The 26,790-nt window shown below is 42.1% G+C and overlaps 2 protein-coding genes across 2 annotated transcripts in view; one reads left to right on the top strand and one right to left on the bottom strand.

Moving 5' to 3' along the window:
- ZNF699 (zinc finger protein 699) overlaps positions 1–3,404 on the bottom strand; it is a 171,901-nt gene extending 168,497 nt beyond the window's left edge. The window contains exons 1-2 of the mRNA XM_044913093.1: positions 3,357–3,404; positions 2,196–2,322 (exon numbers count right to left, since the gene is read on the bottom strand). Coding sequence (XP_044769028.1) covers positions 2,196–2,322; positions 3,357–3,404 — 175 coding nt within the window. The remainder of the gene's footprint in view (positions 1–2,195; positions 2,323–3,356) is intronic.
- Positions 3,405–8,381: 4,977 nt separating this feature from the next.
- On the top strand, positions 8,382–25,090 carry ZNF559 (zinc finger protein 559). Its single transcript, XM_044913091.1, is given in 13 exon segments — positions 8,382–8,446; positions 19,999–20,125; positions 20,608–20,658; positions 21,313–21,439; positions 22,568–22,650; positions 23,187–23,284; positions 23,286–23,640; positions 23,642–23,928; positions 23,930–24,019; positions 24,021–24,065; positions 24,067–24,150; positions 24,152–24,289; positions 24,478–25,090. Coding segments are annotated over 13 exon segments (1,689 nt in total). The 3' UTR covers positions 24,617–25,090.
- Positions 25,091–26,790: the final 1,700 nt, after the last annotated feature.

Below are 26,790 nucleotides of genomic sequence, written 5' to 3'. Positions count from 1 at the left end.
CCCATATGTCATCAGGAAAACGAAAATTAAAACAATGAGAAACCGCCACACACCTATGAGAACAGCTAAAATCCATAACACTGACACCAACAAATACTGGCAAGGCTGTAGAACAGGAACTCTCATTCACTGCTGGGGGGAATGCGAAATGGTACAGCACTTTGAAAGACAGTTTGGCAGCTTCTTACAAAACTAATCTTACTATATGATCAGGCAATCACACTCCTTGGAATTTACCCAGAGGAGCTGAAAACATGTCCACACAAAAACCTGCACATGCATATTTTACTGCAGCTTTATTCACAACTGCCCAAACTTAGAAACAATTAAGATATCCTTCAGAGGGTGAATGGATGAATAAAACTGCGGTACACCCAGACAATGAAATATTATTCTGAATTAAAAAGAAATGAATTATCAAGCCATGTAAAGACATGAAAGAAGCATAAATGCATATTACTAAGTGAAAGAAACCACTGAAAAATCTATATACCGTATGATTCCAACTATATGACATTCTAGAAAAGCCAAAACTATGGGGACAGTAAAAAGATCAGTGGTTGCCACAGGTTAGCGAGGAAGGAGATGAACTGATGAGGCAAAGAGGATTTTTAGGGCAGTGAAATTACTCTAAATGATACTATAATGATGTATACCACTACATATTTGTCCAAACCACAAAATGTATTCTGTGTTGAATGACTTCACCAAGAGTGAATCCTAATGTATAAACTATGGACTCAGGGTGATGATGATGTGTCGATTCAGGTTCATCAATTGTAACAAATGTGCCACTCTGGTAGGAGATGTTGATAGTGGAAGCGGCTGTACCCATATGGGAGCAGGGCACACACGAGAAGTCTCTGTATCTACCACTCACATCTGCTGTGAACCTACAACTGCTCTAAAAAACAATAAGTGTATCAAAACAAAATGTCATGTCCACTTGAAAGCTCAGAATGTTACTTTATTTGGAAATTGGGTGTTTGTAGCTATAATCAAGTAAAGATGGAGTTATACTGGATTAGGGTGGGTCTTAAATCCATTGATTAGTGTCCTTATAGGGAGGGGCATAGAGACAAAGGGGAAAAGGCCATGTGAGGACAAAGGCAAAGATTAGAATGATCTAGCTGCATGGGGCACCTGGCTGGCTCAGCCGGTAGAACATGAGACTCTTGATCTCGGGCTTGTGGGTTCTAGCCCCACATTGGGGGTGTAGAGATCACCTAAAAATAAAATCTTTAAAAAAAATAGAAAAGAATGGTATCACTGCAAACCAAGAAATGCCAAGTATTGCTGGCAACCACAGAGGCTAGGAAGAGATAAGGAGAGATTTCTCCCATAGAGCCTTCAGAAGGAGCATGGTCCTACTGACACCTTGTTTGTACTTCCAGTCTCCAGAAATGTGAAAAAATAAGTTTCTGCTGTTTTTATCCACAGTTTGTGGTACTTTGTTATGAAAGGCCTAGGAAAGGGGCGCCTGGGTGGCTCAGTCGTTAAGCGTCTGCCTTCGGCTCAGGTCATGATCCCAGGGTCCTGGGATCGAGCCCTGCTTCGGGCTCCCTGCTCCGCGGGAAGCCTGCTTCTCCCTCTCCCACTCCCCCTGCTTGTGTTCCCTCTCTCACTGTGTCTCTCTCTGTCAAATAAATAAATAAAATCTTAAAAAAAAAAAAAAAAAAAGGCCTAGGAAACCAATACAGCCTACTTCCACAGACCCATCCCCAAATCACTCACCCAAAGTACAAACCCTGTAATATGTACTTTTTAACACCTTCTTTCTGAGACACACCACAGTTCCCCATGTCATACGTTCTCCCTTCCTGCACTGAGTAATAATCCCCCTCTTGCTTACATGTATGTTTCTGAGTAAAGACCATTGACATCATTAAAATTCTCATTAAGGACCCAAACCATAAACCTCCCTAAGGCCCAAAGTGACCCCTGAAGTCTATGCCAGCACTTTCAATACTTAATAAGCCTCAAGGCTTTTAACCACCAGAAAAAGAAAAAGGCAGTTCACTACACAGATGTTTATTTTCATGGTGAAGCCACTAGACTTAAAGTTCCTTGGGGTCTGTGACCATGTCGGTCTTATTTACCAATTCATTCCTATTCCTCAGCCTAAATCCTAGAACAAGGTCAATTAGTAAGATTGTTTTCTAAACAACTAAATGAAGGAACATTGCCATTCTTACCTAGGGAGGCCAGGTTCTGAAAGTTTTCCAGCATCACATCTCTGTAGAGGCTCCTCTGAGCAAAATCCAGCAGAGCCCACTCCTCCTGGGTGAAGTCCACGGCCACATCCTCAAAGACCACAGAGTCCTAAAACATCCCACATATATTCTTTTCAGAAAGGTGCCCACTCTCCCCACGTGTGCAGGAAGATTGATGAGGTTGCTAATACTGGGAAACTGAGAATCAATTCACAGGAAGTTCTGAAGATTTTATGGTCTCCCAACATCTACCCTAGAACTCAGACACCAGATCTTTCTCTTTATACCCATTACATCCTTCCTAACTGACCCCATCCAGTCTATGTATCTAACCACACTTCTAAAACACCAAATTTATCTCTTGCACAGTTTGATGGTGACCATTTCCAATCTTATGATCCAGGACAGTCCAAGGCCTACAAGAAATGACAGAAATGCTCTAGAGATGAAATAATTTCCACACGGACACCAGCAATTCCTTGTTACACAAAAATTTCACCTGCTTCCTTCTTTCCCACCACAGCACTCAGCACAACATGAAAGACTGGGTCAAATCCAAGTGCGGTTTAAATGCATAAAAACACACTGAGGAACAGGGAACTTTTCTTTCTTCCTTTCTTTCTTTCTTTCTTTATCTATCTATCTATCTATCTATCTATCTATCTATCTATCTATCATCTATCTATCATCTATCTATCTATCTATCTATCTATCTATCTATCTATCTATCATCTATCTATCATCTATCTATCTATCTATCTATCATCTATCTATCTTCCCACAAACCTGAGGCCCAGGAGCTTGCAGAAATATAACTTTCACCTCAGGCCCACAGCTGGCCATATTGTATTCTAGGCCAGGGGTCAGCAAACTATAGCACATGGGCTGAATCCAGCCTACTATTTGCTTACGTAAAGTTTTATTGGAACACAATAAAACATTTGTTTATGTACTGTCTGTGGCTGCTTTCAAACTAAATTGGTGGTTTAATTGCAATAGAAACTCTTTAGCCTTCAACGCCTAAGACACTTACAATGTGGCCCAATAGAGAAATAGATCACTAACAACTGCTCTAAACAATTAGGAGGTCAAGGACCTGGTGGAATGGAAAATTCTTTTGGAGAATAATTAGCTCCTACTTACCTGTGTCATATTTTTCTGTAATTCTGCAACTTTTCTTTCTTCTTCCATGTTCCCTTCATGAAGAAAGTCAAGAGTACTGAGAAGTTAGAGCTGAGGCAGGAGAAAGAAAACACGAGAATCCAGGTCTCCCCACAATTTATCTATCTATAGTATCTATCTATACTAAAATGAGCCTGGAGGGCGCCCGGGTGGCTCAGTTGGTTAGGCGGCTGCCTTCGGCTCAGGTCATGATCCTGGAGTCCCAGGATCGAGTCCCGCATCGGGCTCCCTGCTCGGCGGGGAGTCTGCTTCTCCCTCTGACCCTCCCCTGTCTCATGCTCTCTCTCTCTATCTCATTCTCTCTCTCAAATAAATAAATAAAATCTAAAAAAAATAAAAATAAAAATAAATAAAATGAGCCTGGATGTTGCAGCATATCCGTTATGAGGGATCACTCCCCTCAAAACACACACACACACACACACACGTATAAAGCATACCCCCAAGACACCCAACCAAATACACACTGATCTTGTAAGGAGATGGAGTAATCTTATCTCCTCTAGAGCTAAAAAAACATTGCTGGGGTCCTTGCTAATTAAAAAAAAGGTCAAAAAAGGTTAAGAGTCCCATGTTCTAAGTTAACTGAAATCTAAAAAAGTTTAGCTATCAGTTTTCCCATGATAATGAAAAACAAAAAACAGCAGACAATGCCTGCAACCATAACTTTGACACTGTGTCAAATCCAAAAAAAGCATTTATAGATGCAACTTCTGGGGGCTCCACTCCCAGTATTTCTTACTTCTGCACCACTGGCAGCTAACAGGAATTACTGCTCAGCCCCTGACCACTGAACCCTCCCCTCCATGGGCTGCAGGGCCTCTGAAACTTGATTTTTGCGAAAAAGCATCAACAGACATCAACAGTGAATTCCACACATAGGAGGTAGAGAAGACTGCCACGCTGTGACTCTCATCCTAAATTGTGCCTACACAGTACAGAAGAGCAGAACAAGAATACCTGAGGTGAAGTTAGCAACATGTCATCTCGATAGTAATATCTGCAGCTCTATTACATAAATTTTTTTTTCTTTTCTTTTTTTTTTTTTTATTTGCGAGAGAGAGAATGAGAGATAGCACAAGATGGAGGAGGGTCAGAGGGAGAAGCAGACTCCCTGCTGAGCAGGGAGCCCGATGTGGGACTCGATCCCAGGACTCCAGGATCATGACCTGAGCCGAAGGCAGTCGCTTAACCAACTGAGCCACCCAGGGGCCCTCTATTACATAAATTTAAAATAATGAAAACACAACAGTTTTTTCCATGCAATGGATCAAGTAGTATATTTTAAAACTGAAAAAATCACAACATTCTTTACTAAATTAATAACGTGCCATTTAAGCAACCATGATGTGAGAATGATCTTGCAAAGAGCTTTTCTTTCATAGAAGCTCTGCAAATCAGGTATTATTACAACCAGCTTATAGTTGAGAAATCTGAGAATCAATTAACCATACACTCAATGTTACCCAGTCAGAAAGCTGCTGAGGTGTATGTAACACAGGGTGTATTACATAGACAGATGTGTGAATGCAGGCCTGTTTTGTCTTCAAAGCCTAAACTCCCAATGAGTGTATTTCTGAACATATACCTTACAATTTAGTTGTTAGTGAGGCCCTTATTACTAACATTACCAGAGTCTAGCCTAGAACCCTGCTGTGCACTACGGAAAGTAGGCAAATGAAGTATTCTATTTAAATGTTTTATCTTGGGGCGCCTGGGTGGCTCAGCTGGTTAAGTGTCTGGCTCTTGATTTCAGCTCAGGTCATGATCTCAGGGTCGAGAGATCAAGCCCTGCATCAGGCTCTGTGCTCTGTGCAAAGTCTGTTTGTCTCTCTCCCTGTGCTCCTCTCTGGGGGGGGGAGAAATCAATCAATCAATCAATCAATCAATCCTCTTAAAAATAAATAAATAAATGTTCTATCTTTGAGCTCCTTTAGACTAAGCCCCCCCTTTTAAAGATTTTATTTATTTATTTGGCAGAGAGAGACATGGTGAGAGAGGGAACAGAAGCAGGGGGAGTGGGAGAGGGAGAAGCAGACTCCCCGCGGAGCAGGGAGCCCCATGCGGGGCTCGATCTCAGGACCCTGGGATCATGACCTGAGCCGAAGGCAGACGCTTAACGACTGAGCCACCCAAGTGCCTCTAAGCCCCCCCCTTTTTTTTTAAAGATTTTATTTATTTATTTGAGAGAGAGAGAATGAGAGACAGCATGAGAGGGAGGAGGGTCAGAGGGAGAAGCAGACTCCCTGCCGAGCAGGAAGCCCGATGTGGGACTCCATCCCGGGACTCCAGGATCATGACCTGAGCCGAAGGCCGTCGCTTAACCAACTGAGCCACCCAGGCGCCCAAGCCCCCTTTTTTGAGCAAGGACACTTCCCTTAAGGCCCCTACCTCTTGCTCCTTCATTTCATATTTACTTAGGTAATATTTACCCCAATCCCACCACATACAGTCACAGGGGATACAGCACTGAACAAAACAGAAAAATCCTGAAGGACATGGATGTTATAATCATTTGAGGGAGGGCAGTAAATGAACAAAATGTATCAGGTGTGGTATATGATACACAATAATGCAGCACATTACAGGGATAAAGAGGCACATACACATTTATTTTTAGCCAGTTAGGACTACTTTTGTAGCCGGGAAGAAGCAGAAAATTAAAAGAAGTGTTTCAGATAACACTGGAAATCCACAGTTGGTGTGGTACATATATTTACATATTTATATGAATATCATCAACTCCCAGAGAAAATAAAATCAGTATGAGTGGGCTAACCATTAACTTAAAGGATGGAAAAGGAACAGCATAAAGGTTTAGAAAAATGAAAATAGGACAAAATTAATATTTTTTAAAAACTAATAAAAAGAATCATAAAAATGAACAATGTGTCCTTTGAAAACTAATGAAATCAACAAAGCTTTAGCAATTTTAACAGAGCATAGACAAAGAGTTATGAATGAGTCATAATCACAGATGTTGAAGGGAGAATACAACGAAAAAGTTAAGAGAATATACATGAAAATGTACATATAATGAATGAATTTCTAGAAAGAAGTACAACTTTCTGGCAATGATCTAAAATAAATACAAAACTTGATTACATCCAATCCTAAAAGAAAAAAAAAAACCAGTAGTTTAAAACATGCCCACAAAGGAAATATGAATTACAAATTGTTTCACAGGCAACTTCACCAAATAAGTAAAGGATTCATAATTCCATTGTAGGGATGGAAAATACTGTTTTCCTGAGTGTTTCCAAGCCAAAAAAGTACAACTCAAAACAAAACAGGAAAGATCTCATTCACACATATGAATGCAAAATAATATAAAAGTTTTAGTACAGTCGAGAATTGAATAATGAGGGTATAATCACAAACCAAGTTCATTTCCTCCTAGGAATGAAAGGTGGTTAAAAATGAAATCCTCAATTAATATAATCATCACATTAATATTAAAAGATCATATGGCTCTTCCTCTTAGATACAAAATAGTTAACCATCTATATCAATATCCACTGCTGATCATTTAACCCATTAGAACTAGAGAATAACTTTAATTAGGAAAAAATAATTATCATCTACAACACCTACAGCAAACATCTTTTTTTTTTTTTAAAGGAAGCTCAGTGCCCAGTGTGGAGCCTAGCAGAGCTTGAATTCACGACCCTGTGATCAAGACCTGAGCTGAGACCAAGACATTATGACTGGGGTCACCTGGGTAGCTCAGTCGGTTAAGCGCGGTACTCTTGATTTTGGTTCAGGTCTTTTTTTTTTTTAAGATTTTATTTTATTTTATTTGAGAGAGAGTGAGCGAGAAAGAGAGCACAAGCCAGGGGGAGAGGCAGAGGGAGAAGCAGACTCTCCGCTGAGCAGGGAGCCGGACGCGGGGCTCGATCCCAGAACCCTGGGATCATGACCTGAGCCAAAAGCAGACGGTTAATCAACTGAGCCACCCAGGCGCCCCAGGTTCAGGTCTTGATCTCAGGGTTGTGAGATCCAGTCCCAGAGGTCGGGGTGGGGCTCGGGGAGTCCGCTTAAGATTCTCTCTCTCCCTCCCCTCAAGATTCTCTCTCTCCCTCCCCTCGCTCTCTCTCTCTCAAAAAAAAAAAAAGTCAGACACTTAACTGAGCCATCCAGGCGCCCCACAAGCATCCTATTTAAATGCTGAAATGATAGAATAATTCCCTTTGGGATCAGGAACAAGGCAAGGATGCAAATTATATGCTATTCTAGTACTGTCTGTCCACTGGAGTGGAGGTCCTAGCAAACACACTAAAGAAATAAAAAAGAATGCAAGGTACAGGAATAAAAGAGAAAACGCTGAAAATGGCACATGATCTCACTCTCGGTGTGAAATTCAAAATAATCTACAGATAAATGATTAAAATTTATAGCTGCATTCGACGATGAAGGGGGTTACAGAGATACTAAGTAATCAGTTCACATTTATGTACCTGAATATAATGTATCAAACTGATGCCCAGAGGCAAGGTAAAAATTCACGGATGAAATATCTCCTGCACCAGGAGGGGAGATGGGAACGGAGTTGAGGCAAATGTCACCCCGTGCTCACCGAACACGCCGAAATCCACTGACCAGCGTACAGATGAGGTGGAGGCGCTCGTCCCCGTGACCGAATGGCAGGGATGCTTTTACTTTCCGAAAAGACAGCAAAGGATGCTTTGGAAGGCCGATTACATACGAGGGTGGTTTTCTAACTCTAGCCTGCAGCCGACTCAACCCGGCCGCTGAACGCAGCCCAGAGCTCCTGATTCAGTGAGTTTGGGACGAGCCGCGGCCGGGGGAGGCCCCCGGCGCTGGGTTCCGGCGGGGGCAGGGGGCACGGCCAGGGCGGCGGTCCTCCCAATGCCTACCTCTCCCCCTCCCGCAGGCCGGACCTGGGGCTGGTCTGACCGAGCCGGGAAGGACGCGCCGAACTGAGGCAAAACACTAGCCCAGACGCGAGGGGAGGATCGCGGAGATATGGCCGCCAACTCGCGCACGCGCAAGAGCGCATTTCTGCTTCCGGTTTCTGATCCGCGCACAGCGTAAGGGGCGGGGCTTCGGGAGCTGAGCGTTAAGGACTAGGGGCGACCTGCCCCTGACCCCTTCATGGGCTGGGGTAAGAGGAGGTCCCTATGACCAGGCTGGTGTTTTGGGGCACTCTGAGACAAGAGGATGTCCATATCCCTGGGGATTGCTACAAGTTAATGAGCCCATAAGGCAGAGATGGCAGGTCTCCTAAGCACAGCTAGCAGGCTTTAGCTGTAGTCCCTCTCAGATCTGCTGTCAAGGATGGCATTCCAGCCCCCCCTCAAAGGAACATCAAGACCTCCAATTCTTGGGCCCAGCCAGCTAAAACATTACTTAAAGTAACTAAAGTCAAGGGGTGCCTGGGTGGCTCAGTCGGTTAGGTGTCTGCCTTCAGCTTGGGTCACGGTCCTGGGGTCCTGGGATTGAGCCCCGCACCGGGCTCCCTGCTCAGCAGAGTCTGCTTCTCCCTCTGCCCCTCCCCCTGCTTGTGCTCTCTCTTTCTCAAATAAATAAATAAAAATCTTAAAAAAAAAAAAAGTAGGGATACCTGGGTGGCTCAGTCGGTTAAGCGGCTGCCTTCAGCCGGGTCATGATCCCACCAAGGCCCACCCACATCGGGCTCCTTGCTCAGCAGGGAGCCTGCTTCTCGCTCTCTCTCCCTCTGCTTGTGCTCTCTCTGCCAAATAAATAAAATCTTTAAAAAAAAAAAAAAAGTAAAGTCAAAGAAGTTTATATCCCTGCCCTTCCCAGGAGCCCAAAGAAGGTGGCTATTTTACTGAAGGAATGTTCTAAACCACAAGATGGGTGTTGGGTTCTGCTTACCACAGTTTCTTACCAGGATGCCACCCAGAGGAAGAAAGAACCCAAACTCCTGGGGGAGGTGAGACATGACAGAATGCAGGATCCTGGAAAAAAAGGCCTGGTCCCCTCTGCTGGAAAAGAGAAAAAAAAAGTACAGTGTCACCATTGTAAGAACTGAGACAATTTATCCTCTGCTTTGCCAGTGACCTTCCAAAAAGTACTAAAAGACAAAAAGGCAAAAGGGGAAGGCAAAAAAAGGAAGGGCTCTTTCTTGGAGGACGAAATACACAGCATTTCTATGATTAAGGTCCTACCCCAAGAAAGCACTCCCTCTCCCCAACCCCAGGAAATGAATGGCTTGGGAGGAGGATTAACGATTATCAGCTTAACTAGTAAAATTGGCCCACTTTTGCTAAAAGATGTTTCTGTCCTGGTTGTTCCTCCCAGACAGTCCCTTTTCCCATTACTGAAATGGGACCTGCTGAGCCAACCTCATGAAAGAAGCTGAAAGCTTTTGCTATTGGTGGGCGCCAGCCGTTGAGAACTAGTTAACTTTCCTTTATCAGCGGAGGTGGTCAATATGCTGCAGGAACTACCAGCTGAGAAAGGCGCTGAAGGAGTTCAGGCCATCCTTGCTGACTTAGTGAAAGAAGAGACACCGATTCCTGCCATTTCACCTTTTAGTTCCTGGTGCAGCCTGTGCTTAAAGCTACTAAGCATAAATGAAGACTATAGTTAAACATGATTATTCCCTTCATTAGAGCACCCCTACCAGATATCACTGCCTTAATGGATGACATTTGAGCCAAAATTATAAATTTGGCTAATATGTTCTACTCAATAAAAGTTTCACAGGAGAGAAAGGCATCCTCTCCCACAGCCCACATGCTGTGCTCTCTCTCTCTCTTTTTTAAATATTTTATTTATTTGAGAGAGAGAGCATGAGCAGGGGTAGGAGGGAGAGGGAGAAGCAGACTTTCCGCTGAGCAGGGAGCCCACCGGGGGCTCGATCCCAAGACCCCAAGATCATGACCTGAGCCAAAGGCAGATGCTTAACCAACTGAGCTACCCAGACACCCCCGTGCTGTGTTCTCTTAAAGGCACTGTGGGACAAACTTGGACCTGCTTCCAATACCCAGGAAGTAGAACGAATCCCCTTAGACTAAATAGATAACGCTAGCCACAAATGACCATCAACTTTAACCTGTACTCTGTGACTGGGCCTCCTCCCCATAGCTAAGGAGCCCAATCTAGACTGCAGCTAAGCAGTTTTATATTCTGTATTTGTCTTCTGAAGGGGCAGGGCAAAAAGCATCTTACCTCATCAGAACCTAGGAGGCAATGAGAAACTGTCTGCTGACAGTTTCCCCCGGGGGAGGTGAGTGGGAGATGGCCTCATGGGGGCTCCTCACAGGCCTTCTATCCTTTCATGTTCTGGGAGAATCACAGGGCATTCTGCCAACATTCAGATTGGCCACAGGTCAAGCCTTTGCCTGCATGGCCTATGTGGATAGATACAAAGATGCAAGGGGGCCACAGCAGAGTCATTTCTCTACAACTCTGGCCCCCTATTTTCCATGTGTCTACCTAAGAGTTCTTTTTAGATGGTTTTTGTTTGTTTGTTTGTTTTGTGGTAGGCAGAATAATGCCCCTGCCAAAGATGTCCATGTCCTAATCCCCAGAATTTGTGAATGTATTACTTTGTATGCCAAAGGGGACTATGCAGGTGCGGCTAAATTAAGGTTCTTGAGACGGGGGAATTATTATTATTATTTTTTTTTTCGAGAGAGAGAGAGAATGAGAGACAGAGAGCATGAGAGGGAGGAGGGTCAGAGGGAGAAGCAGACTCCCCGCCGAGCAGGGAGCCCGATGCGGGACTCGATCCCGGGACTCCAGGATCATGACCTGAGCCGAAGGCAGTCGCTCAACCAACTGAGCCACCCAGGCGCCCCGAGACGGGGGAATTATTGAGGTGGGCTCGATGTAATCACAGGGATCTTTATAAGTGAAAGAGGGAGGCAGTAGGGTCAGAGTCAGAGGAAGAAGTGTGAGAATGGAAGCGGTGATCAGAGTGATTTATGGTCATGAGCCAAGGAATGGAGACAGCCTCTAGAAGCTGAAAAGGTAAGGAAACGAATTCTCCCCTAGAGTCTCCAGAAGAAACACAGCCCTCTGGACACACTGAATTTGGCCCAATGAGACCCATTTCAAATGCCTGACCTTCACAACTATGAGATAATAAATTTGTTTTGTTTTAAGCTACTAAGTTTCTGGTAACTTGTTATAGCAGCACTAGGAGGCTAACACAGATACTGTAATTAATTGTACCCATAGGGGCTTATACCAGAATTGATTCTGTTCTTTTTTTTTTTTAAGATTGTATTTATTTATTTATTTGAGAGAGAGAGCGAGAGTGAGCAGGAGGGAGAGGGAGAGAAAACCTGAAGCGGACTCTGTGCTGAGTGCAGAGCCTGATGCGGGGCTCAATCCCAGGATGGTGAGATCACGACCTGAGCCAAAACCAAGAGTCAGATGATTAACTGACTGAGCCACCTCGGTGCCCCTGATTCTGTTGTTTTAGGGAACTTCAGACAAAACTGACCAGGACCATGACTCCCAGTAGGGTGATGAGGGAGGGATACGTGGAGGATATACTTCAGCCAGGCTCCCCATGCAGAGCCAAGCCAATTAAATCATTAAACTGGGTGCAGCAAGAGGTGTTGGCCGCTGAACACATCCTGCTTCAGCTGCCAGCAGGAAGTCCAAGGTAACACAATTGTTCATTACCACTCGTGCTAAAGTGTTCAGAACACTGTCATCGTATGTGGGAAGTATACAAAATAGGCCAATAATAATAGGATGAGGCCAAAGGGAATCATATTAGTGCCCAGAAAGTTAATTTCGTTCTGTTAATTCACGTTCAGTATCAAGGGAGGCTGCTGCTCCCTAGAGGTTCTTTGAAGTGTCTAAATGTGAACATCCGTTTCAGAGGTTACCTTGGGGCATGGAGAGGAAGTTTATGGATTGAGACTTTTTTAGAATTTTACTGTGTCATTACAAATTCAGCATTATCGTCTTACTGCAATTAAACTCACACTTTCCCACCTCCAGAGATCTTGGAGACCGAAACATTGGCCAGATCTCTTAAAAATATTTGTTTCCCTACAGAGTTTCTGTTTCAGATGATAAAAAAGTTTTGGAAATGGACAGTGGGGATAGTCGGACAACTTTGTAAATATACTGAATGCCACTGAGTTGTACGTTTAAAGATGACTGAAGTGGTAAGTTTAAATTTTACTGCAATTTTTTTTTTTTTAAGATTTTATTTATTTGACAGAGAGAGAGAGACAGCGAGAGAGGGAACACAAGCAGGGGGAGGGGGAGAGGGAGAAGCAGGCTTCCCGCTGAAGAGGGAGCCGGGAGGCTCGGGGCTCTATCCCAGGGATCATGACCTGAGCCAAAGGCAGACACTTAACTGACTGAGCCACCCAGGCGCCCCTTTACTGCAGTTTTTAAAAACATTTGTTGTCCTTCATTATCTTATCTCATTGGCTGCATGAGATAAGATAATGAGCAGTGTGTCAGCTATACACACTTTCCAATCTCCCAGGAGGAGCAAAGGAAGGAGCTAGGGAAAGTGTACAAAGGTTTATTTGGGAATAGCAGAGAACTGCAATTTGGGACAAACAACCTACAGCAAAAACCATACACTAGTCCAACAAACAAAGGAGAGAAACATTATTTTTTGGAGAAGGAGAAAGTTGGGAGGGGTTGTTTTGAACAAGAGTCCATTGGAGAAAAGGAAGAGTTCAGGGTGATGATAGTTTCTCATTGACTGAGTTGCTGGGGAAGTCTATTTCTTATAGGAGATGCAATGTACATCTTCTGTTGGGGAATGTAATTTCCCATTGAGGATTCTTCTGTTGGGGAATGTATAATTGATAATTCTTATAGTGATTAAGGAGTGGTATCCTGTAAGAGTTTCCCCTCTGGCCTCCTGACTGCATTTAGTAAGGTTTCTCAGAGTTTCTGAGAATAAATTACAATTCTATCAGAATAGCAGGTTCAGGGCGCCTGGGTGGCTCAGTTGGTTAAGCGACTGCCTTCGGCTCAGGTCATGATCCTGGAGTCCCTGGATCGAGTCCCGCATCGGGCTCCCTGCTCGGCAGGGAGTCTGCTTCTCCCTCTGACCCTCCCCCCGTCTCATGTGCTCTCTCTCTCTCTCTCAAATAAATAAATAAAATCTTAAAAAAAAAAAAAAAAAAGAATAGCAGGTTCACTACCTAGTCCTTGACATATCCCAGGGAAACAAATCCCTCAAGCCAAGAAGAATTACAGCAATTCAGAATTCCCTCCCCTTTCACCAAAAGACAATTTAGAGAACTCCTAAGACTTATTGTAGACTGTCCATTTCCAACTTAATGTAATTATCTGCCTCCTTCTATGACGTGACTAATGACATCCCTGACACTCTGCCATGGCTAATATGGAGAAATTTCCCACTCTGGGTCTCCCAAATTATAGTAAGCGCTTTTCTTTTTCTTAGTACTTGAAAGGGATGGCCAAGCTCTTAGACTTTTAACTCAAAATCATAATGGAAATCAAAGGCCCATTAGGCATAACAGTTGCTCTCCTAACCCAGTAAAGAAGACAGTAGCCTCAGCTGCACATCTAGACAAACCATCTTTTTTTTTTTTAAGATTTTTATTTATTTATTTGACAGAGAGACACAAAGAGAGAGGGAACACAAGCAGGGGGAGTGGGAGAGGGAGAAGCAGGCTTCCCGCTGAGCTGGGCGCGCGTGGCTCGATCCCAAGACCGTGAGATCATGACCTGAGCCGAAGGCCGACGCTTAACGACTGAGCCACTCAGGCGCCCCTAGACAAACCATCTTATTTAAACTTAGGGTCACCTCTTCACCTCCAGCGTAGTGGACTGAGGTGCTGTTGTAGCGTTTTCTCCCTCTTTCCTCAGGTGCAGTTTGCAGCTCCCTTCCCAGGTTAAGGGGAATCACAGACCAGGAGGCTGAACTATATTGAAAAAAAATGAATCATGAATAGTGACTTTATGTGGCCATAGGAAAAGCTCGAGTGCAGCGATTGTATTCATTATCTCCACCGGAAACGTGCAACAAGCTATGCAATGAAAAGTATGATGCGTTCACGTATGCACCAAGATTTGAAAGCAAATCTTATTCAGTTAAGACATGTAAGAGCACGGGCTGGGGAGGAAAATAAGCCGCTTCGGACCCAGCGGCCCGCTTCGCTCCCGCGGGAGGAAAACGGCATCTCTCCTCCCCCAGTCGGTTGGCACAACAGGCATCTGGAGCGCTCCCTTCCCGCGAGGCCCCGCCCCTTGAGCGGTTCGCGGAGACCCGAAAAGCGCATGCGCAGGGCGGCGGCCATTTTGGCCGCGCGCCACTCCCGCGTCTGAGGGGAAGTCCTACCCTCTCAGCGGCCGGCCTTGGAGCGCCTACGCGGGAAGGAAGGACCGCGAGGGGGAGGCGCAAGGTTGAAGGTCCCTTCCTCCAAGAGCCGGGGCCGGCTGGGTCCCCGGGGCGGCGACGGTAGCCCCGGGGAGAGGCGTGCCGGCCAGGCCTTTTCTGGTCGTGGTGACTCCGGCTCCTGCGACCCCCGCCCCCCGCAGCCTGGCGGTTGTGTTTCCTGCAGGCGGGCACGCGGTGCACTTGTGGGTGTCGGTTATTGAAATTCGGTAAGTTCTCCGCTGGAGAGAGGGACCTTTGCAGGTTCTTAGGGAGCACGTGTGTGTGACACAGATAAATGCAGGAGTGAATGAATTCGCCGAAGTACAAAACCTAGCGCGGCAGAGCCCTGCCAACGCCCGGCGCTTCCAGTGTAGGAGTGTCTGAGGGGAAGGACGAGGCTGGCCCGTTGCCGTTAGCTGGAATTGAATTGACCTAAAGTAACATGAGTTTGGACAGGTGGGTTTTTCTTTCGGGTATTGGTCCTTAAAATATGCAGCGGCAATGAAACGAGCATCCGTGGAACCTTCATCCACGTTCACTAATTGTTAAGATTTTGTCTCGTCATATGTATTGTTAGGATGAACCAGTTAATGGTAAATTGCAGACATTCACTTCACCCCTTAATGGTAAGCATGCATCAGGACAATCTTCTACTAAAAACAGAACTCCAGGAAGTAGAATTTCTCCAGTTTTCCGAAAGTATCTATTAGAGTTGTCGGGATTTTTTTTGGGAGCTAGGATCCGAACAAGATTTGCATATTGCATTTTGTTTTAGCTCTCTGATCCCTTTTACCTAAAATATTTGCCTGCATTTAAAAAAAAAATAGTTTTGGTTCTTGAACGTTCCAAGAGAATTTTACTGTAAAATGTTGGCATTCCAATATGATGTTTTCCTATGATTTCATGTATTTATTTATTTGTCAGAGAGAGCGCACAAGCAGGGGGAGCAGCAGGCAGAGGGAGAAGCAGGCTCCCTGCTGAGCAGGCAGCCTGATGTAGGAGTCCATCCCAGGACTCTGGGACCATGATCTGTGCGGAAGGCAGAGGCTTAACGGACTGAACCACCCAGGCGTCCCTTCCTAGGATTTCATTTAATTAACTTGTCTATTGTAAAGGAGACTTGGGTCTAGAGCAGTACTATATATATATTGTGAGGTACAGATGTAATTTTTATAGTTTTTAGTAACCAAATAAAAATTTTAACCTGAGGGGCGCCTAGGTGGCTCAGTCGGTTAAGCGTCTGCCTTGGGCTCAGGTCCTGATCCCAGCATCCTGGGATCCAGCCCCGTTTCCCGCTCCGTGCTCAGCGGGGAGCCTGCTTCTCCCTCTCCCTCTGCCTGCCTGTCTGCCTACTTGTGATCTCTTTGTCTGTCAAATAAATAAATAGAATCTTTAAAGTAAAAATTTTAACCTGTGAAATTATTTTTAGTGTGTCTTATTTAGTCCAACTTACCCAGTTTCAGTATAAATTAGTGAAATTAATGACTAATGTAGTTAGTAGAGAATTATTAATGAGAAATTTTACATTTCTTTCCTTTTGTGATAAGTTGCTGGAACCCAGTGTGTATGTACACTGGATCTCAGTGTGGATGCTGAGTTTTCGTTGGAAATTCTTGATCTGTATTTAGCTCTTACTGTTTCGCTGTAGAAAAAGATCTCCAAACCCAGATTGTTCAAACATACTGAAAAGTTTTTTAGTAACTGAATCAATTTTATTTCTAAATTCTAATTAATTAAAAGTAAATAAAATTAAGAATCTAGCCCCTCAGTCACACTAGCCACATTTCATGTTCACAGTACCCAAAGAACCAGCCAGTGCTTGCCTGGTTAGACTGCAAATTTAGACACTTGAACGGTTCTGTATACTTTGTATTGTATCAGGAAGCAGGTAAGTGCAAGTTGTCCCATTGTTAGGAATGAGAAGCATTTAGTCAAGGTGCACTTCTCTCATAGTCATATTTTTGAGGTAATCCTTGGGTGATACTTGGCAACAGGGGAATCTGTTTCCTAACATGCTTTTTTTTTTTTTTTAAGATTTTATTTATTTATTTATTTGACAGAAACACAGCAAGAGAGGGAACACAGCAGGGGGAATGGGAGGGGGAGAGGGAGAAGCAGGCTTCCCGCCGAGCAGGGAGCCCAATGCGGGGCTTGATCCCAGGACGCTGGGATCATGACCTGAGCCAAAGACAGGCGCTTAAAGACTGAACCACCCAGGCGCCCCTCCTAACAGCCTTTCATCCAGGGGTTTCACATCACTTGTCAGTTTTTGCCTCAATCTGTTTTTACGTGGGGGCGGGGGTGTTACAAAATGGTGTTTTTCCTGTCATTCCTTCTCCATTCTTTAGCTATTCAGCTTTCTTTCCTCACCTCCCCTGTCCTCTGTACTATTTTCTTTTTGGAGTATCACAATATATTCTTGGACTTTTCTTTCATTCACTATTATTTTGATGCTCAAACTGTCCCAAATTTGCCCAAGGGTAGTCCTTTTGAATCCTGTGTCCCTTCAGCATGAATCCTTTTAGTCTTTAAACCCTATTAGTCTTTAAAATAAATTCCCAGTTCACTTTGTACCTTTTTTTTTTTTTTTAAGATTTTATTTATTTATTTGACAGAGAGAGAGCGAGCGAGAGCAGGAACACAAGCAGGGGGAGTGGGAGAGGGAGAGGCAGGCTTCCTGCCGAGCAGGGAGCCCGATGTGGGACTCGATCCCAGGACCCCAGGATCATGACCTGAGCCGAAGGCAGACGCTTAACGACTGAGCCACCCAGGCGCCCTGTACCTTTTTTTTTTTTTAAGATTTATTTATTTGAGAGAGAGAACACAAGCAAGGAGGAGGGGCAGAGGGAGAGGGAGAAGCATGTTGAGTAGGATGTTGAATGGAAGACGCTAGACACAAATTAATGCATATCGTATGATTTTATATGAAGTTCAAAAACAGGCAAAATTACAGTGTTAGAAGTCAGAATAGTGCTTCTATTTGAGGAGAAAGGAGTAATTTAGATGAGGCATATGAGTGCTTCAGGGTGGAGAATTTCATGATAATGTACTGTACACTAGTAATTCTACACTTGTTTGAATGTGTAATTCAATAAAATGTTTGAAAAATTAACTGTAATTTCCAGGTATTTGAAAAGACCAACAAAATGAACATAAAGCATAAATGAAAAAAAAGTATAAGTAAGGAAGGAATTTTTAAAAGGCAGATTTAATGAAAAAAAGAACTAAGAGGTTTTTTTAGGGAAAAAGTAGATAAACTTTGGGCAAAGTCTGATTTAGCACTCCACCTACTCAACATTTTATACCCTCTGGTAAGACTCGGGATTGGTCAGATCTCTTACATGAGTGTTTCTAATCTGATATGCCATTGAAGTAGAGCAGTATTTGAAATGTATTCTGAGTTTATTTTGTTTACCATGGAATTGTTCTAGTGCTTTGGATCAAAAGTTGAATGTCACTTTTTAGGCAAGTCAGATGCCAGTTTTTCAAGAGCCTTCTGAAATGTTTGTTTTTGTATTCTGTTTTTATCTTTTGCAGAGCTAGTTCTGAGTTTGCTAAGAAAAATCCTTGGGTGTATGTGTGTGTGTGTTGGGGAAGGCAGAGGATAATATTCCTTATCTGTTCATATTTTTTCCCTAGCGCTTAACACCAACTAATAGAATACAGATTTATTGTTTAATATCTGCTTAGCCCTTTGGAATGTGAAAAATCTAAGGTATGGGGCATTTTCTGTTAATTACACTGTGCTCTCCTCAGTGCACTGTGTATTATGTAGCAAAGGGAAGGACCTTCGTAAAAATTTGCATAATGAATGAAGGCAAAAGCTGATATAAGGACTTGAAGGAAGGCAACTGGGCCTATGTGGTTTTGCCAGCTGGAGGAGCTCAAAGATGTCTGAATTAAATAAACCGTTTGTGCTAGGGATCCTCAAGACCACCCTCATGCTCAGCAATGCAGTAGGACTCATAAGACTCATGCTGGTAAACCCACCATTATAGTTTATAGAATACAGATCAGAATCCGCAAAGGGATAAGACACATGGGATTAATTCCAAAACAAACCAGGCACAAGCATCCAAGTGTCTTTTCCCAGTGCAGTCAAATGGGCATTGCTTAATATTCCTAGTAATAATGTGTAACATCGCATGTGAAATATTGCCAACCAAGGAAGCTCACCCGGTACATTAGATTATTCAATTGGACTGCTGTAACAGAAATATTATAAATTGGGTGGCTTATAAACAACAGAAATTTCTTACAGTTCTGGAGGCTGGGAAAATCAAGATCAAAATGCCAGCAGATACGGTGTCAGGTGAGGACCTACTTAACTGGTTAATGGAAGGCAATCTTCTCACTGTGTTATCACATGGCAGAAGGGGCAAGGTAGCTCTCTGGGGTCTTTTATAAAGGCACTAATCCCATAATTACCTCTCAAAGGCCCCATTTCCAGAAACCATCACACTGGGGATTAGGTGACAGTGTATGAAGAGGCAGGGAGGTACAAACATTCAGTCTATAGTCCCTGAGCTTTGGTGTCCAGGTTTTCATTGTGGGTCAGTCCCATAGGCATGTACCACTGACTTCAGCCATGTAGGCTCCAGCCTGAGTTCAAACTGTTAGAACATTGCCCAAAGACTCAGGCATATAAAAACAGATGTTCACCATAAATCACATTGTTAGCATAAACTATCTGGTCCAACTGGTAACTGTGTGGCCCAAGGCTTCAGACATTACCAGGCAGGGTATTCCATGGACTCAGGTTGTCTCCCACAAGCCCCGCCAAGAGTAGATCTGAAGACAGGCTTTTCTCAGGAAAGTGCAGGATTTGAGCAACCCAGACCTGCTGAATTAATCATTTCTTGCACACCATTTTATAATCGTTGTCCAGGTATGTTGGCAAATAACAATAACCTTAGGAGTTCAGGCTTTTGAGCTAGAGTAACCTGTATTCAGACTCTGGCTCTTCCTAATTGGTGATTTTGGGCCAGTGACTGCTTCTATCTCAATGTAGATTGCCTCAGCTGTGGAATGACAGTAATAATAACCATGTTGATAATCATATGAGCTACCACTGCTTCTGGCACATAATAGGTATTCAGTAAGTGACAATTGTTATTTATATTCATGTGGTATACTCTACAATTTTTAATGGCTTTCATGTAATGTAACTTCATCTTCTACAGAGAGCTGACTAATGAATGATGCTTCATGACAGCTGAGTACTACCTGTTGCTTAAAGACTGATGGTATGTGGCAAGACTCCACTGCTACTTAATCAAGAGGAATTGAAATTGACCTGTCTCCATTAAATTCAGACACTGTCTTGAAGGACTTTGGGAACAAGAGGGTTCAGGGAGGTTTTACTGTCATACCCACAGGATGCCAGCCATTGATCTTTTCTCTTGTGGTAAGTCCTTGTTGATGCTCCTGTCAGACTGTTTTACCTGGCTTGTGAACAGCCTGTCTTGTGGTCAGTGTCTAAGCAGACCTGTTTCTGTACTGTCCAGGAGGGGGCTTAAGTAGATAAGAACATTCTGATGTCTACGTCCTGGGATTTGGGAAGGAGGGGTGGGTATTTTTGTGGGAGAGAGTCTGCTTAATCATGTGATGAGATTCATTATTGTTGGCCAAAGAAAACAACTTTACCTCTCTGGACTTTAAATTTCTTTTTCTGTAAAATGGAATTTTTCCTCCCAAAGCTCAAAACCCTTCTGATTTCAAATGAGGATGAGGTAGTCTGCTTGGGTATTTTATGGCAACAGCAGGTGTGTCAATTTAGAATTAGTATGGAGTAGCTTCTAGCCTGAGTGGGAATTTTGGGCAGTTTGGGTTCTCAGGTTTTATTTCTTCTCCCCAAGGTCACCTTTTTTTTTCTGTCTTTGTGAGGAGAAGTCCGAAGAGGAAAGGATAGTGACCAGGTGTCTGACAAATTATTCTCAGGTAAGTAGGAAATTTATTCTTTTATAAAAGTACATGCTTCTTCCTACCAGGTAGACATGTTTTCTTCTAGTGGAACAGAGTTTCTTTATGTATATAGGGCCTGCCTAGGGACTGAGTACCCAGATAAATTTCCTCAGGTTTCAGGATTTTTTATGTAGTTGACAGATGACATAGGGAAATGATACTATTATCCCGGTATTTACTAATTCAATCCAACTCTCATCTGTGCTGATTGTGTGCTCTTAGTGTGCTATGATACACTGTGAGGGAGTGGACATGTGTTTCTCAGAATTTGTGCTATCGCCGGAGGAATGATTCATTTATTCGCCAGCATTTATTGTGTCTGTAATGTGCTCAGATTATGGTAAGTCTTCTCAATAGAGAAGAATAAGACTAGAAAAATGTACAATGTAGCTGTGGTGAGATACATTCAATTGGGTAAAAGAGGTGCTCTTAAAGCTATATGACTGGATGAGGTCACCAGTGAGTATGTCCAGGTAGAGAGGAGAATGGGCATGAGGACCATCAAGCCCTGGGAGAGATGATAGGAGAACATGGAACGCTATCTAAGCTTTGGGTCTCCCATTCTCTTTCTCCAGTGAACATGGGTTTAGATGGCAATTGCCTGATGCTGGGATGTTTGTGATGGTTTAGGACCCAGTGACCTTTGAGGATGTGGCTGTGGAATTCACCCAGGAGGCGTGGATTTTGCTGGATCAAACTCAGAGAAGGCTGTGCAGAGATGTGATGCTGGAGAACTACAAGAGTCTGGCTGCAATAGGTAAGGTTGGTGCCATGTCTTCATTTAGCTTTTTCTGGAACAAATCTTTCTTAAATGACTGTATTCTAGACTCTGTGCTGACTAATGGCAATGCAATGGTAAAAAGAGCAGACATTGTTTCTGTTCTTGTAGATCTTATCTTGAAGTGGCTTCCTCTTGAAAATGAAGATCTGTTTGTCGTTCTGGTTTTATTTTCTCTATGGATTGAAAGGCTTAGGACTTCAAAAATGTTTCGAAATACAAGTTTGAGCCGGGGTTTCAGGGGAAAGATCGGCACCCTTTTTGGTGAACAATGAGAGAGTATGTGTTTGCATTTTAGTTTCATTTGAAAGTTTATTGGTCTGAAAAACAAAGTTTATTGGTTTGATAAAGTTGTCACGAACATTTTATTGTTTCTCAAGTTATACCTGACAGTATTTGGTATCCCTGGGGGGGGGGGGGTCCTGATTTATGGAATTATTTGTCATCCCTTACATGTTCTTGTATCAAGCTTCTTTCTCTGAGAGCCAGGTACCAGCTGTGCAGACCAGGTCTGATCTTTCAGGTGGAACAAAAAGGAGAGTGGAGGATAGTGGGAAGGGTTTGCAAAGTAAGGGAAAAGGGAGAGGTGATTTCTTTATGAAAAACAGCAGGAATCTAGGAACTGCGGTCTATTTGGAAATGTTAAATAGGAAGCTTTTGAAGATGGATTTTTCCTGAGAATACTGGTGCCTTTGGTTTCTGTGGTTCCTTGGGTACTTTAGACTTCTCTTTAACTTTCATCCACTTTTCTGAAACTTCCTTTTGGCCTGACAGTAAGATCTATTTCTTCTTTAAATTTTGCATTTAGCTCTTTATTCATTTTCTTTCATCTTTGCTTTCCTGGTTATGCTGCTTTCTGTTCACCATCAGTCTCAACATTTATAAAATCATTTCTTAGGACATCACCTACCAACTTGACCAGCACCTTATCATTGCCAGACTCTTAATGTAGTCAGATTTCTCAATCTCTGTGTATTCATTTCTTTTTATTTTATATTTTAAGTCAGTCTTTGAAAGTAAGTAGACATCGGCCTTTATTTTTTTTAACACTTTCCTTCCATCATTTATTTCTCCAAGACCTTAATGTGTTTTTTAATCTTATTTCAGATTGGGAGATTTGTCTTAATACCAAATGGTCAGCACCTCAGCAGAATATTTTGCAGGGGAAAACACCCAGTGTGGTAGAAATGGTAAGATTCTCAGTGTGTAATTCCTTGCCTTCCACAGCAGTGGAAGATTGGAAATTCCATAAGATAGAAAAGCAACATGATAACCATAACAGACATTTGGGGCTAGTGTTACTCATCCCAAACGAAACTGTTTCTCACAGAGTCTCTGAGCATTAGGAATTTGACAAACCCTTTAAATACTCCCCGAGATATATTCACACAGTGTTCACTCAGTATTTCCATATACATAATTTAGATATAGTTTTGGATAAGTAATTTCATCTCAATCAATTATCAACTAAACTCTGTAAGAATCCCTGTGAAAGTAAAGACTACAACAGAACTTTTTAGCAGAATGGTCATTTCATTCTGCTTGAAAGCACTCAGGTCTAGAACCATGCATTGCATGCAGTGAAAATGGAAGAAAAAACAAAAAACTTCAGTCATACTGATTTGTTTCCTGTGTAGTAGAACAGAATTCAAGGCAGAGGGGAGGATCTCTGAGTGTAATAAAGCTGAAAAACTTTTGTAAGTCATCGTAATCTCTTCATCAACAGGAGAGAAGCCATACTGGAGAGGAATTGTTTAATTTTAACCATTGGGAAGAAGCCTTGAGTGAACACTCCTGCTTTAAGATTTACAGATTACTCACATTAGAAAAAAACTTGTGAGTGCAACCAGTATGTAAAAGCCTTCACAAAGAACTCTGCCCTTAATCTATACAACAAAACCCATGATGGAGAAAAGCCTCCTAAGTGTAATCAGTGGTGAAACAGTTTTTAGCCAAAATCCACATCTGTTTGTGAGAAAACTTATACTCGAAAGAAACCGTATAAATGCACGGACTGTGGGAAAGGCATTCCTTCTTCCTTACACCTTAGAGAATGTGTAAGAATTCATAGTGGAGAAAGGCCACATACCTTTAAGGAATGTAGGAAAGCTTTTTCTCATTCTGCAGGCCTTTTTGAGTATATGCAAATGAACAATAGAAAAAAGTCCTGCAAATCTAAAGAGTGGGAAAACCTTTATTTGATCTTGTCTTATTCATCATTTAAGAACTCAAAGTGAATTAATGCCTATGGAATGTAAGAAATTTGAGAAAGCCTTTCCTTGTTCCCTAAATCTTGCTAAATGTATACAGTTTCATATGAGAGACACACACTGTGTTTGCAAGGAGTGTAATAAAGAGTTTACTTGTTTCCCAAAACTTAATATTCACATGTGAGTTCACACTGGAGAAAAACCATATGAGTGTAGTAAATGTGAGAAAACCTTTACCGATTCTTCAGGTGTTATAAACACGAACTCACACTGGAGAGAAGCCTTATGAATGTAAGGAATGTGGGAAAGCCTTTAGTAACTCATCTTGCTTTAAAAGTCATATGCAAACTCCCTTGAGTAAAACCCTATAATTGTAAGCAGTGTGGGAAAACCTTTAAGAATTCACAGTATAGAAAGAACTTTTGAATGTAAGGAATATGGGAAGTCATTTAGGTATTCTTTGCACTTTAGTCAACATAACACATACTGGAGAAAAGCCATGTAAATGTAAAAAGGGTGGGAGAGCCTTCACTATTTCATCAGGTTTTACAGTACGCATGAGAACTCACACTGCTGGATGACCTTTTGAATGTAAGGACTGTGGGAAAGCCTTTACTCGGTTCACATCTTTTTTTTTTTTTTTTTTTTTTTTAAGATTTTATTTATTATTTGTTAGAGCACAAGCAGGGGGAGTAGCAGGCAGAGGGAGAAGCAGGCTCCCTGCTGAGCAAGGAGCCAGATGCAGGACTCGATCCCAGGACCCTGGGATCGTGACCTGAGCTGAAGGCAGACACTTAGCCAACTGAGCCACCCAGGTGTCCCTCAGTCCACATACTTTATTCAACATTTAAGAACTCAGAGTGGGGAAAAGCCATATATAGATGAGGAATGTGGGAAAACCTTTACTACTTCATGCCTTACAGAATGTATAAGATTTCACTCTTGAGTGAAGCTTATGCTTGCAAAGAATATGGGAAAGCCTTTAATACTTTCTCTTAGAAAACACATACTAATTCATAGTGAAGGTAACCTTATTAATGAGGAATGTAGGAAGGCTTTAGCTCTGCCTTATACTTTACTATTCAGCTCTGATTTCACAGGTATGAAAAATCTTATAAATGTAAAAAGTGTAGGATTTTTTTTTAATTCTTATCCCCCACTTTGGGAAAACATGAAAGCACACATTAGGAGAGATCCCATGAGTGAAAGGGATATAGGAAAGCCTTTGATTATTCTTTGTTATTAGGAAACATAATTCACACTGGAGAGGAACTGTAAATTATAAATCTAGAGAAGGTGGAAAAGACTGTTAATTTATGTTACATGTAGTAAATCACATTGGAGAGATTCTGTGTGAGTGTAAAAACAGTGCTTTCAGTAAATATCTTACATATTTTTTTTTATAAAAATTGAAGTGCTAAAAGGGTTTTTTAAATGAAAAACCTTTGTTACAAGAAGTTTTTTGTTTTGTTACAAAAGATTTTTGAATAAAACCCAGAAGTGTAAGAAATTTGGGAAAGTTTTAGAGTACAAATCTTCACTTACTGCATACAAAAAAGTTGATACTGGAAAAGAAAATCATTTTTACTTAAATGGGTTGTCTCTGTGTGTGTGTCTTAAAGTAGACCAATAGTTTTAAAGACCAGTGATGTTGAACATCTTTTCACATACTTGTCATCCATTTATCTTTGGTGAAATGTATGTTCAAATATCTTTTTTCTTGTTAGAGTCTTTGGTTTGTTATTACTGAGTTTGGTTTTCTTAATGAACAGATTTATTGAGGTATAATTGCCATGCAATAAACTGTACATATTTTAAGTGTATGACCTGCGTTTTGATGCATACACACACATCCATGAAATCATCATTTTCCTGTACACTAGCAATGAACAAATAGAATTTGAAATTGCAAACACAATACTATTTATACTAGCACAGCAAAATATGTGCAAAGTCTATATGGGGAACATTACAAAACTCTGATGAATGAAATCAAAGAACTAAATAAATGGAGAGATATTTAATGTTCATGGATAGACTCTGTATTGTCAAGATGTTAGTTCTTCCCAACTTGACTAATAGATTCAATCCAGTCAAAATTCCAGCAACTTATTTTGTGGATATTGACAGACTGATTCTGATGTTTATATGGAGATGCAAAAGACCCAGAATAGACAACACAATATTGAAGGAGAAGAACAAAGTTGGAGGACTGAAACTACCTGGCTTCAAGACTTAATATAAAGCTGCATTAAGACGGCTGGTGGTGGTAAGAGAATAGACAGATTGATGGAACAGAACAGGTTGCTGAGAAATAGGCCCACTTAAATAGTCAGCTGATCTTTGACAAAGGAGCAAAGGCAGTGGGAGTGAAGAAAATTCTTTCCAACAAATGATGCTGGAACAATCAGACATCCACATGCAAAAGAATGAATCTAGACACCGAACACTCTTCACAAAAATTAACTCAAAATGCATTGTAAACCTAAGTGGAAAATACAAAACTATAAACTCCTAGAAGGTAACATAGGAGAAAACCTAAATGTCCTTGAATGTAGCAATACCTTTTTAAATATAAAACTGAAGGCTTGATCCATAAAAGAAATAATCGATATACTGGACTTCATTAAAATTAAAAACTTAGGCTCTCTGAAAGACCTTGTCAAGAGAGTGAGAAGACAAGTTGGGAGAAAATATTTGCAGAAGACACATTTGAATAAAGGACCATTACCCAAAATATACAAGGAACTCCTAAAACTCAACAGTAAGAAATAGCCTATCAAAAATGGGCCAAAGACTTTAAGAGACATTTCTCCACAGAAGATGTACAGATGGCAAATAAGCATTTATGAAAAGATGTTCTACATCATGTCATCAGAAAAATACAAATTAAAATGAGATAGCACTACACATCTATGAGAATGGCCAAAATCTGGAACACTGACAGCACCGAATGCTTCTTTGCTGGTGGGAAAACAAAATTGTACAGCTGCCTTGGAATAGTTTGGTGGTTTCTTTTTTTATTTTATTTTATTTTATTTATTTATTTGACAGAGATAGCGAGAGCAGGAACACAAGCAGGGGGAGTGGGAGAGCAAGAAGCAGGCTTCCTGCCAGCAG

The sequence above is a fragment of the Neomonachus schauinslandi genome, chromosome 1 (assembly GCF_002201575.2).
Source record: "Neomonachus schauinslandi chromosome 1, ASM220157v2, whole genome shotgun sequence".
NCBI lineage: Eukaryota > Metazoa > Chordata > Mammalia > Carnivora > Phocidae > Neomonachus > Neomonachus schauinslandi.
The sequence above is the reverse complement of the archived record's forward strand: the minus strand, read 5'-3'. Positions and strand labels throughout refer to the sequence as shown.